This window comes from Dicentrarchus labrax, unplaced genomic scaffold (assembly GCF_905237075.1).
Source record: "Dicentrarchus labrax unplaced genomic scaffold, dlabrax2021, whole genome shotgun sequence".
NCBI classification, from domain to species: Eukaryota; Metazoa; Chordata; class Actinopteri; family Moronidae; genus Dicentrarchus; species Dicentrarchus labrax.
The window spans coordinates 8,942,931-8,955,411 of record NW_026136706.1 but is presented as its reverse complement, the minus strand read 5'-3'; the positions used below and the strand labels follow the sequence as shown (position 1 = coordinate 8,955,411).

The 12,481-nt window shown below is 38.9% G+C and overlaps 2 protein-coding genes and 1 long non-coding RNA gene across 3 annotated transcripts; 2 read left to right on the top strand and 1 right to left on the bottom strand.

Moving 5' to 3' along the window:
• The first annotated feature begins 2,823 nt into the window (after positions 1 to 2,823).
• On the top strand, positions 2,824 to 3,914 carry LOC127366098 (uncharacterized). The gene is made up of 2 exons (XR_007885287.1): positions 2,824 to 2,933; positions 3,647 to 3,914. It is a non-coding gene; the product is annotated as an uncharacterized LOC127366098 (long non-coding RNA).
• Positions 3,051 to 7,529, bottom strand: LOC127366097 (melanoregulin-like). Its single transcript, XM_051404827.1, has 5 exons — positions 7,360 to 7,529; positions 6,974 to 7,229; positions 4,451 to 4,541; positions 4,183 to 4,349; positions 3,051 to 3,720 (listed from the first exon to the last, which is right to left on the bottom strand). The coding sequence occupies exons 1-5, from the start codon at positions 7,434 to 7,436 to the stop codon at positions 3,643 to 3,645; spliced, it is 669 nt and encodes a 222-aa protein (XP_051260787.1). The 5' UTR covers positions 7,437 to 7,529; the 3' UTR covers positions 3,051 to 3,642.
• Positions 7,530 to 7,549: 20 nt separating this feature from the next.
• LOC127366096 (carboxypeptidase O-like) lies at positions 7,550 to 12,070 on the top strand. Its single transcript, XM_051404826.1, has 11 exons — positions 7,550 to 8,276; positions 8,620 to 8,683; positions 9,087 to 9,188; positions 9,619 to 9,729; positions 9,814 to 9,930; positions 10,075 to 10,168; positions 10,581 to 10,673; positions 10,783 to 10,892; positions 11,068 to 11,152; positions 11,566 to 11,646; positions 11,745 to 12,070. The coding sequence occupies exons 1-11, from the start codon at positions 8,209 to 8,211 to the stop codon at positions 11,960 to 11,962; spliced, it is 1,143 nt and encodes a 380-aa protein (XP_051260786.1). The 5' UTR covers positions 7,550 to 8,208; the 3' UTR covers positions 11,963 to 12,070.
• Positions 12,071 to 12,481: the final 411 nt, after the last annotated feature.

Sequence of the window (12,481 nt, the reverse complement as noted above, 5' to 3'; positions counted from 1 at the left end):
TACAGGACTGTGTGAGAACACATCTGCATTTATATCATTTGATGACAAATAATTTTTTTAAACCTCAAATTTCCAACTGTCTGAAAGTTATAAACCAAAGGAAAAGTGTAATGTTTTTGAGTCCACAGCCAAAGCTATCCTGAGACAAGACTGTAAGAGTCCTCAGCTATGCTAACAGCTCTTTTAGGCTGGACATTGCTGGAGCAGTGCTTTGTGCTTCATCAACATGCTCACATGCTCACAGTCAAAATTCTAAAACACTGATGTTTGGCAGGTTTAGGCTACCTAGTTTAGCAAGCATTTGTTAATTAGCAGGTACAGCTAAGGCTGATAGGAACGTCATTCATTTTGCAAATATTTGGTCATAAACAAAATTATTGGACAAAGTAAAATCGTGACCACCACCATCAGCATTGCCATCTGTAGGGCCACGCCACCAGCATGACTAAGTTATACTCACATGCTGAGTTAACTGTGGATCACAAAATCAGACTCTTCATGTCTCTGTAACTGCATTATGTGAATGTAGACGTATCAACAGTAAAACAGCTGTCTGGCTAATCCAGTGTGTCAGGGCATTAGTGAGTGTGTAAGGAGAGGTTCCTGTTTGGTAACAGTGGTAAAGATAACTGATTATAGCCATGTTTAGTCTCCAAGAAGATGAGTAAATAAGTATCTTGACCTATGTTTATTATGTGTGAAGCAAGTCGTGGATTCAGTTGTTTTGTTTGAGTCAACCATAAGAGCTTCAAATCCAAAAGGCACTCATAGTTCATCCTGACAGACTTTGACATATAACTAAGTAAACCATTAGTCACTGTGGCAAAGTGCTTTGTATGTGGACATAAACATGAAGGTCCTGACCTCATGAGTCATGGGTCTGCATTATAAACTAAATGAAGGACAGCATACACTTAGTGTTGGGTCTGTGTTTATTAGTCTTCACACGCGCACAGGGGAGAGGCTGTGGAAGTGGATGAAGGAAGGGTTTGATGAAAGAAAGCTAAGAAAGAAACGCTTTCTGTATATTCTACAGTAAGACACCTAGAGTTAGATGAGAGGATCAATGCCGCTCTCATGTCTGATAAATGTGAAGCTACAGCCAGAATCCCTTAGCTTAAATCTACCTATTTCCTAACCGGGCGCAGTTATTTCATGCAGTCTCCACTGGTTGTCTCCAGAAATAAGCGGGCACCTAAACCCCCCATAAAACATGTCATTCTTACACTTTGGTCTTTGCGAAAATAGACAAATGGGATTTAGTGTGTTAATTAGTTAACTTTAGAGGAGCTGGATTCTCCCTTTTTTTCAGTCTTTACGCTAAGCTTCTAGCTGTAGTGTCATATTTAACAGAGTGGTATTGATCATCTCACCTAACTGTCCACAAGAAAACAAATCCCCCAAAATGTTAAGCTGTTCCGTTAAACTGAATGAAATTCCAATAGTATAATTCATTTTCAGTGAAAAAAACATCTAAAGAGCAAAGATGGAAAGAAAGAGTAAAGACAAGATGGACAGTTTATTCAGACATAACTTCACTGTGAATACCCACCGCTATGACGAGAAAACCATCGCTCACCACACTGCATGAGTGTGTGTGTCTGTGGACAACGCCCCACTAGAGACTCTCATAAAACATCTGACCATCAACAGGAGTCACAGTCTGAATGACCGTCGTCTCCATGAATTTCTGTGTGACCATAATGCGTTGTACACCCTGCCCACTGACTGGCCTTTGGCAATACATCGTACACACACATACACACACACACACACACACACACACACACACACACACACACACACACACACACACACACACACAATGGTAGATGAGTAGACTTTCTTATGGTGAGGTATTTGGTGAGATTTTGACCCTTTACATACACACACACACACACATACACACACACACACACACACACACACACACACACACACTGGCACATACAGGGACATACAGCAACCAGAATGTGACCGTTTAGTCTTTTGTCTCTAATTTTTGTATTCCAACATACACAATCAATCTCTTAATTACCCCCTTCTTTCTTCTGTCAAATTTACTCCCTATGGGAAGGGGAGTGGGGTGGGGGTATTTCAGTAAAATTCTGGAGAATGATGTAAGCATTACTCTATCTAAAATGCACACACACACATAGTTGTTTAATGAGAAAAAGGTGCAAGCAGCATAATGCCTTGCGGAGCGGCCAGACCATTGGTCCACCTCTCAACTGTTCCCCTCCCCCAGCGTTCTCCCCTCTTTTTGTTCCACATCTGTTTCCCAAACTTTGGAAGGGGCCTTGGAGAGAACAATATCTGGGTCAGAGTAAACTCTCTCTTTCTGTGTGCATGTGTGTGCGCAAGCATGAACGTGTGTACGACAAACCACAATCATCAACTGTATGAAGACTCCCACACTCTTTGATCCTGAAGTGCAGTGTCCCAAATGGGCATGTTTGGTTGACAGTGTGTACAACAGTTATTCATAAATGGCTTTGAGTGAAAGCCAAGTTGAGACATTATCATCTGCATTCTGCACAAACCTTGAAGAAAGGGAAGTTCAGAAAACGAAGAAAGGGAAGTGTAATTTCCCATGGATAGACTGCGTTACGTAATGTCCTCTGTATTCTTACATTATTTTTGTATTCTTTTGAAAAATGTGTTACTGGACAACTATATTCCTCAAATTCCTCATCATTGTTTTAACATTAAATGCTAAATATTCTTTCTTTTTTAATTTTGTGATGGTTTTACACCATCTGTGACACAGAAGGTTTCATCTACCCAAGTACATACTTTTTTTTCCTTCCAATTTAAGGTCCATTGGAACATGACTACAGTATATGCTGCCACCTTTTGGACAAATAAGTGACTGACTGAGTACCTCCAGCTGCTGGACTGAGAAAATTACAATTACTTTTATTAGTAAAAAGGTGAGCAAGAAACAACCCAGTATAACAGAAAAAGGTTCATATTTTAGTATCATCATTAAAATCAATTAATAACATGTGTTAAAGATGTTTGTGTTGAGATAAAGAAAGACATTTAAATGGATTTTCTCATATTTATTACAGTATAGACAGTGAATACATCTTTGTACCTGCAGAGGGTTTCTTAGCTTTTTGGATCTGGATGTCCAAATACCTACAATACCAAACCAGCTCAAACAAACACAAAAAACATGTTTTAACCAGAAGTATCTCCACCTGTAACATTGGCCAATCCTATACAGAGCACCTGAGTTTCTCCAGCTGCACACCAGTAACCAGTGCAACAGAAGTGCTATAAGAAAGAAACTTCTAAAAGTTGATGTTATATATGATATTCATATTGTGATATTATCTAAAATAAACTTTTAAAAGAAAATTCAGAAATTAAAAACACAGCATTTTTATAGTGCATTACAAACTGTATCTAAACAATACAGTAATTGTGCAACTTACCAATACGCAGTGGAATAAAATTAATTCACTCAACAGGACACATCAAATAGTAGGTATTTCAGTTTACCATTAGAATTAAATTTGCCTCTTTGCAGTAGTAGTAGTAGTAGTAGTAGTAGAGCGTGGTAAAAAATTGCCATTTGTCATCACTTGTCTTTACTTTCTCTCAACCTTTATGTCTTCTTTCTGTCTCTGTGTCTCAGCCTACTTTCTTGGGATATTTCTCTTTGGCCAGTCTGACAAAGTCCTCAGCACTGTCCAGTGACACCAGGCGGTCCTGAAAGAAAGATGGAAGCAGATGAATAAAACAGGTGAAATCAGATGGTAGAGACACTTAACAACAACAGTGAGGGGAGATAAGGGAAGAGAGGAGGGAAAGACTGGTGACCTGAAGATGGGAACATGTGAAAGCATACTGTAGTTTTAAAATTAGATCAAAATGTGCCCTAATTAAACTCGTCATGACTGGTACAGAGCTGCTCCTTCTTCTTTTTTATTAAGTTACAGGAGTTAAGATTGAATTTCCTTACTAAGAATCTAAACCTTCAGACTTTCCAAAATGGGTCACTTCCTTAAGTTCACTTTTGAAGCTATTCTGCTTTCCGTTGCGAAAACACTGTTGTTTACATTTTGCCAAAGCATGCTGGGAGTGTGTGTGTCTGTGTGTGTGTGTGTGTGTGTGTGTGTGTGTGTGTGTGTGTGTGTGTGTGTGTGTGTGTGTGTGTGTGTGTGTGTGTACCATGACATGAAGGTATCTGCTCTGGTGTCCAGTCTCTGGAGGAAACAGAGAGGTGTGGTCCAGCAGCTGTTGCAACAGTTCCGTCACTTTGTTAACATGCTCCTCATCTCGACTGAACCGGCTCTGTCTGTTGACACACAGCAAGGCATCTACCTCACACTGATAACCTGTCGAGAGACGAGGGAAGATCACACACTGACAGCGGAGCGCAACAGAGTATTGTAAATTGGATATTTTAACTAAACAGAATCACATCAAAGTGTTTCACCTAGCTGCAGCAGGATTTTCTTCCATCGAGATCTGACTTCTCGTCTGGCATAGCGTAAAGTGTGTATGTCATAATTCAGCTTCTCCCATTCCTATAAGCATACAAACAATATATCATGTAATAGGTCTTTTTGGACAACCAAACTTTCTATGGTTAAAAGATAAAAGCGACATATGTAGTCACATCTTAAGTTTTTAACAACTATATATATACAGATATGTTGCTTAAATATCTTTTAACCATCTTTAAAATATGGTTGTCTTTTCAACATAGACAAGTCAAGCACATAGCATATCTTAGCACAGGAAAGGAAAAGTTGACCGAGGACAGGATTTGGATGATTTTCAGCCATTGTGAGGCTATGGTGCTTTTTAAGTGGTAGTGTTAATTTTTTTTTAACCAACGTGCGTTGGTGTGCAGGCTCATTTCAAGGAAACAATAAAAAGTGTCTTGAGCCAAACAATCTAACTAGTAATGTTTGAAACTGAAGAATAATAATCTAAACTTTAAAGCAGAGAGACAGGCTGGCTTGTTCTAATTTCTTTACTGGGCTAGTTTTTCCCCAGTGCTGAATTACCTTTTAATGTAACAGACCATTCCTCAGTTTGTTTGGCCTAATATTAAAAACAGTGTCACAACATGATCATGATGGTTCAGTGAATATTCTCTTTGAATGGCCAGCCAGTCTGTTGGCCTACATCTCCATCAAGGAATTCATTAACACAATGTGCCCACTGTGTCCTGCAGCCTGACTATTCTCCACACGAAGACTGCCTGTCACATGTTCACCAAACTTAAACTCTCTGCTCAGAGGTTGCAGTCTCACATCCTGACATTTTGAGGTAAAAGCCTTTGAGTTATGGTCCCAATGTGTTTCCTCTGCAGAAAAAAATAGTGATAATTAAAGATAATATTGAGCTTGTCACCAAAAATAGCAATATCAACCTTTTTGGTTCATGCTATTTAAAAGAAATAAGTAAAACTGATTTTCTGAATGTGGGTACGAGGTACTGGAGTCAGTTACAGTTCATTCTGTGGTGTTCCTGACATTTCCAGCCCTCCAGTATAGTAGTTCAGTACGTAAAGCAAGCACTGAATGGCTTTCTCCAAACATAGTCCAAACACACAAGTATTTTACTATATGTACTGCAGGGATCATCCTTTAAAAGTACCATTATCCACCAACACACACACACGTACATGTCTAACCAGTTTTAACATAGTGAACAACCTACAGTAAGTTACTGTGTGAGAAGTACTGGGTCAATGATTTAGTAAGTGAATAAAGAAGCATGTCATCTTTCTGTGTGTGTGTGTGTGTGTGTGTGTGTGTGTGTGTGTGTGTGTGTGTGTGTGTGTGCGTGTGTGTGTGTGTGTGTGTGTGTCAGCTAATAATAGAGTTTATGGTTAAAGGTCAGTCCATTTGAAATTCTTATTCTTAAGCATATACTCATATACTTAAGCATACTCAATCTTTTTACATTAACATTTAGCAGCAGATGTAGCTACAAACTGTCTCCTGTCATACTTTCCATCATGATTTTGCAAACACCGAGTTAATTTCTTCTAATGTGATATTTTTCAAATTTAGTTATTTTGGAATCTAGGTCAAATTAATTTACTGATATATGTCAACATAAAAGTCAGTCAAACGCTTCTTTGACAGCAACCTGTGTATGTCCTCTCCTCTTATTATATAATTACATTAGAGAGCCGCATTGGAACAGACTGAATTACTGAATTACTGTAGTCCCTCCTGGTACTAGTACACGGATTTGAAGAAGAATTGGGCCATGGAGAAATACAGTTAATCTTTAACCAGATCTAAAGACCAGGTCTCTGCTTAGTTTAATTGTGGGAAACTGATCAACTAAAGCCATGCACAAAAAATAATGTCGAATGGATTTAAGGATTCACTATTAATAGTAGTCAATAGATGATAGTCAGAAGGTGATTCATTTAAACTTCTGTTAAGGACCATGGCTATCTACATATCGTAGATGGCTACAAGGATGTTCACAATTCTTTCCATTTCAGTGAAAAAGTTGTTGTCAATAACAAATTGTAAAATAAGAATGTTATAAAAATGGCTTTCTTCACATTTATTCACAATTGATATACATTCAATTTCCAGATACACTAAACAGATTAGTTTATTAAACTGATTAATAATTAGCTGAATCTGTCAAATTAACAACACCACACTTATTCTTAAGAGTAGTTAACATTCAACCATGTGGTGGATCTAAATAATGAAGCGACTGTGGCAAACTTTAAATAGTGTATCATGTGTCCTGTCTAGATTTAATTTTACTCCCTGGTATGTGCTACATACCAGGGAGAGGGAGAAGAAGTTCTATTTTCGTTAAAATATCCAGAAATACCTATTTGTTTTACATTTTTTTATACAGTGAAATTATGTGAACAGATATGCTGCTGCTTGTGTCTATTTGTATATGTGTAACTCGCTCTCACAGTGTCTCTTCTACATCTCATAAGCAGCGACAGCACGCTTTCTCTCACCTCTGTAGCTTTGTCAGCCTGGTCTCTCATGCTGATAAAAGCCTGCAACTCCCTGTCTGATCCTCTCCTGATGGGAAATTCACAAGGTCTGTTTACGGTGGCCCATGGATCCACTGGGCTCCTCTGGCTCGGCTGATGGTTCCATGGGCTCTTTCTCGAAGGCTGTGGCCCAAAAGGCTCCTCCCCTTCTGCGTCACTGTCACTGGAGTCACTGGACAACAGCTCTGGTTGTCTAGAAGCTGTGGTGGTGTGCATGCTGGACAGAAGGAAGAAGAATAAGAGGAAAATACTGGTTTAAAAGTTTGAAGTTGAGTTTGATTTTATTAAAATAAACCAAGATTAAAGGCAGGACTTTGGGTTGTCACCACATCTGTTAGGTGTCTCACCGCAAAATAGCACTCTTCTCTTCCTTGTTGTGTCTCAGGTAGTACCGACAGCAGCAGATGGTAAACTTGGCACCCATCTGCCCTTTCCTGAAGTTCTCAGCAATCAAAATATATCCTTCCTGATATATCCCGAAACCGTCACACCTCCTCCCACAGGATTCCTCAAGAAATCAAAATATTTCCAAGCTGAAATGTATTCATTTGCAAACGTTGAAGACTAAAACTCCAGGCAATATCTCAACTTGTAATGTCCGTCCCCCTTTTCCCTGTGCCTATCCTGGCCTGAATGAGAGCCATCTGTCAATTACATTATCCACGAGCCCAAACAGGGGACAACAACAACAACAACAACTCACACACACAGGACAGTTCAGTGATGAATGGCACATTTATTCAGCAACTCCTGATGGTGCAGAATGCAGCAGGATGTTCTAGCTCTATTGTTGCAGACTCACTGCACAACCTGTAGTTTAGACCTGGATTCGTACTATCATGTGCTGTCTGCTTTGTAATTGGTTATGTTAATGAGTGTTTGGGTCGGACAAACATACATGAAGAAGACAGCAGAATACCTTGTGATGGCAGGTGTTATGTAATTTTAGTGGCACATCATAAATGTTAATATGTAACTTATTCAAAAGTTGGTCTCTCATAACATGTATTTACCTTTGTGTCGGCCCATAAAAAATATTATTTGAGATCCAGGGTCACTTTGCTGAACCACTGCTACTGCAAGTGACTGACAGTAGTGTTACTGCTCTCCACCCCGTACCTACTGCTGCAGCACTAACAGCACTGAGTGAGGTGTCCAGGAGAGAGACAGTAAAAGTCTAAACTAAGAACGAGCAGATGGAGAAGAAGACGCGTACATTTTGGATAGTAGGTTCGTTCCTGCTCATTTTAGAGACTTCTAACAGGTGAGTGTTCAAACTTCTGTTTGAGCAAATTTAATTTTGTTTCCTTTTCTGAATTATATAAATTCAGGCATTCGTGAAACAAAAGTTAGAACCATTAGAACAAATTTTGTTTTGTAAATGTTTTTACTTTATGAATTTACTTTATGAATTAATGGAATTCATAAATGAATGAGATTATATTTGCATGTATTCACAACTGCACAGCTGACATTGTCCTTTTCTTAGAAAGAGTTTAGGTCCAACTCAAACCTATGTTCATTTTAGCACTCATCAAATCGGAATCATGACATATTGGAAATAATTCTACATGTATTTGTAATCCTAATCATTTTTTAATTCACAGTTTAGTGGAGGGTTTGGAATCAACACGGAGCTATGACTACACCAAATATCACTCTATGGATGAGGTAGGACTATCTACAACATAAACATTTCCAAGTTGGACTCTATAGTTGTATTAGAAATGTTAATTATAGATTTCACAAATATTGTCCAGGGTCTCCACAAAGTCAGTGAGTTTAATATTTTTCTTTTCAGTAGGTAAGACAACAAACCCTTGATGAGAGCAACACAGATAGAAGGGTGAAGTGTTTTCGAATAGTAGACAAGTTCACCAGAGTCCCAGATTACCAGACAGAATGTCTTATTATAAACATATCTTTCTCTGTGTTGTCTCATGCCCCTTTCTCCTGCCTTTGATCTGCACTTTAATCTTTGTAGATTACAGGTGGACATTGACCAAAGAAAACTATAAATAGGCCTACCATTCTGGAATTTAATTATCACAATGATTAAATTGCAATATACCAGATATACAGGTGGATGGAAGATGTGGAACGAGGGAACCCAGAGTTGGTCTCCTCTGCCATCTACGGACACACTTATGAAGAAAGAAATATCACACTGCTGAAGGTATTCAACGCATTTTATTTTACCTGTGGTGTCACTTTTAGGAAGTGGGGAGTTTAAAGCAAAATGGTAACCCTCTGACAGTGACTGTGAAAAGCAGTAGTGGACACATGACAACTCTCACATTGATATTCTTTACATAATGTTATTTAGTGAACTGCATATGGACTGTTGTCATTAATATTTATGCATATGCTAAGCCAAATAATACACAAAGTGGCTTACACACTATTTGTGATTGAGATAAGTGAATGGAAAGCTGTGCCAGTGATTACCTGACTGCAAATGCAAGATGTGCTAAAGGTGGTAAAAATGTCTGCTAAGAAAAATATTGCACAAGTTTAAGATACACTCATACGTGCATAGCTTCACTAAATGAAACATTTTCCTTGCGATGGACAATATAGCACAAGTGTTTCTTGTGTGTCTCCAGTTGGGGCTACAAAACCCAGAGAGCAGAGAGAAGAAAGTTATTTGGATGGACTGTGGTATCCACGCTCGGGAGTGGATCGCTCCTGCCTTCTGCCAGTGGTTTGTCAAAGAGGTTTGTACACCTTCAGTGATACACATATTCACCAAAACAACTACAGTCTGACATGTGAGTGTTTGAAATTGCTCCTTTGTTCAGATTGTCAACTCATATAAAACCAATAAGAAGCTGGAGCAGATTCTGCAGAACGTTGACATCTATGTTACTCCTGTGATCAATGTGGATGGATACATATTCACTTGGGCCAATGACAGTGTGAGTGCTTCTCAGGTTTTATTATTCAGAATTACATTTCAGTTCATTCAGTGCAGTTGATTCACTTAAAACATAACTGAATCAATCAATTGAATGAATGTTGTCTGACCTCTGTGCCTGCGTCTGTGTGCTGTTTCCATGTAGACTCGTCTGTGGAGAAAGTCTCGTTCAACCCCTCCTCCAGGCAGTGGCTGTTATGGAGTTGACCTCAACAGGAACTTTAATGCCAACTGGGGAAGTGAGTTGTATACTTTCAAGAATCACAATCTGACTAATTAACCCTTATTTACCTCAAGGGGATAGTGACTCAGAGCTCCTATGTGTAGGATTAAACCATTTTTGACATGACAAATTATACTGGTCACATACTGGAAACTTTTCAACTTTTCAAAGAAGATTAGATTTGGATAGATAGATAGATTTTTTTATTGTCCTTTCCAGGAAATTTGTTGCCACAGTCTGTTCATTGCCTAAAATGTTATTGCAGCCAAAATACCCCTTGCAGCTGAATATCTTCTCTATGTCAGTGTGCATTTCTTTTCCATTTTACGATTATTTTTGACATATGAAAGCAAATAAAGTTTAAACATAAACCTGATATATTATTTTTGAGCTGAAAGTTTTGTGTGGTATGTACTCTCTTTCCTCAGCGGTCGGGGTGTCATTTGACAGTTGTTCAAATACCTACTGTGGGAAATCAGCCGGGTCAGAGCCAGAGGCTAAAGCTGTGATGGACTTTGTTGGTAACTATCTCCCTATAAAATTACATTAAAAACTAAACATTACTAAAAATGAGACAGGAAGGTTTGTTACATCTTAAATTACATGTGCAGGTATTCTGTGTGTATCTAGGTAAGCTGGTTAACCGAACTCTGTGTTTCCTCACTATCCACTCTGCTGGGCAACTTATACTCTTGCCATATGGCCACCCTGAGATCTCTGCACCCAACTACAATGAACTGGTGCGTGCTTCTTTCAATTTGTATAACAGTAAGTCAAGCAGTAGACCTTTAGATAAAAGATACACAGCTTTTAAGAACAGCCCAAGGTTTATGAGACCAGTTTTAACACATAGTGAATGTCGCTCATGCACTGATATTATTGTTTCTATTTTTATAATTTTTGTGAACTTTGCAGGTTTCAGTTGGTAAGGCAGCAGCGGCAGAAATGAAGAAGCTACATGGGATGAACTACACTGTAGGAACATCTCCACAAATCCTATGTAAGATTAATACTCACACACTGACTTAACCCATTCTTTCCTTTCCTTGCTTGTCCTGAATAGCTGTTATGCACATGGTCTGATCTGCACTCCCTTTGTTTTAACCTTAGCAACCTAAATAAAAACAATATACAGGAAGGCAAATTAGGACACCAGTTGAAATAATCCACATCAGCCTTTGATGTCACTGTGAATGCATGGGATATAATGCATCATTTACATTAGATGTTGGGAGTTTGTATCATGTATCACTTAGACTCCATTTTGGGCAGTTATGAGCTAAGATACACAAACATGGGTGTATGAATAGCACACAAGTTAGTGGGAGTTGGCTAACCTCAAAACAGAGTAAAGGATGGTGAATGAAAGAAAATGAAAAAAAAGTCTCAGACTGCTTTCTCCTTAATCTTCAGATGCAAACTCAGGCTCAAGTCGTGACTGGGCTCGTCTCATTGGCATCCCATTCTCTTATACCTTTGAGCTGAGAGACAAAGGTGAGTGGGCCAGTATCATGTACTCCTTATAGTTATCAGCCATACAACATAATCTACTGCCTTTTAACTTGATAATATATTAATAAATGATGCTCCAGGTGAATTCAGCCACTTGCTACCAGAGGAGCAGATCAAGCCAGCCTGTGAGGAGGCCTTCGCAGGAGCTCTCTCCATCATCACATATGTCCACGACAAGACCTATGGTACCCTCCCTAATGCTGCTGTCACCACAATGACAACCACAATTTCTGGGGTTGCTATGACAATTTGGAGCACTGTCATGGTTGTGTCTCTCACCATAGGGGTCTTGATGTAAGACAGTGAAAACATACAAGGTCTGACCACAAATTCGTATGCAACACTGGCTAACCTCTCTACAGCCAGATGTGAAAACTGTGCTTTCAAAATAAATATTGCATTTATGCAGTCGGTAGTCTATTGTATTGTCTTTCTGCCAGATATATTTACCCAAACTGTATCATTATAAATGGTCATTAATGAAATATATCTATAAGCTTGATTGTCATAGCCTGATGTTCTCTGTACATGTGCTAAAACAGCTACATAATTACACTATTCATACAATTTTTTGATTTTGATAAGAAGGGACTGACTAGAAAACCGTACAGTAGCTGTTTTCAGAGTGACATGAGGGTGGTGTTGTTCCTGCTTTCTGCAGCAGAGGGAAGTATCGTGCCATTTTATACAGCACCTTGTTTCTCATCCATGCAGGCTTCTCACGCCCCGACATATTTTACAGCTTTATGGGACTGGAGGACTTTTCATACTGCATAGTTCTCTTCAATTTCAGGTTGGATCAGCCATCATAGATTTA

What these genes read in the sequence shown, in the direction of transcription:
- LOC127366096 (XM_051404826.1), top strand. Translation starts at nt 8,209, where the DNA reads ATGGAGAAGAAGACGCGTACATTTTGGATAGTAGGTTCGTTCCTGCTC. An exon ending in CTTTAATGCCAACTGGGGAA is followed by an intron (nt 10,169 to 10,580) that starts GTGAGTTGTATA and finishes CTCTTTCCTCAG; the next exon opens with CGGTCGGGGTGTCATTTGAC. An exon ending in AGCTGTGATGGACTTTGTTG is followed by an intron (nt 10,674 to 10,782) that starts GTAACTATCTCC and finishes GTGTGTATCTAG; the next exon opens with GTAAGCTGGTTAACCGAACT.
- LOC127366097 (XM_051404827.1), bottom strand. Translation starts at nt 7,436, where the DNA reads ATGGGTGCCAAGTTTACCATCTGCTGCTGTCGGTACTACCTGAGACAC. An exon ending in GAGAAGAGTGCTATTTTGCG is followed by an intron (nt 7,230 to 7,359) that starts GTGAGACACCTA and finishes CCTTCTGTCCAG; the next exon opens with CATGCACACCACCACAGCTT. An exon ending in GCAGATACCTTCATGTCATG is followed by an intron (nt 3,721 to 4,182) that starts GTACACACACAC and finishes TCTTTCTTTCAG; the next exon opens with GACCGCCTGGTGTCACTGGA.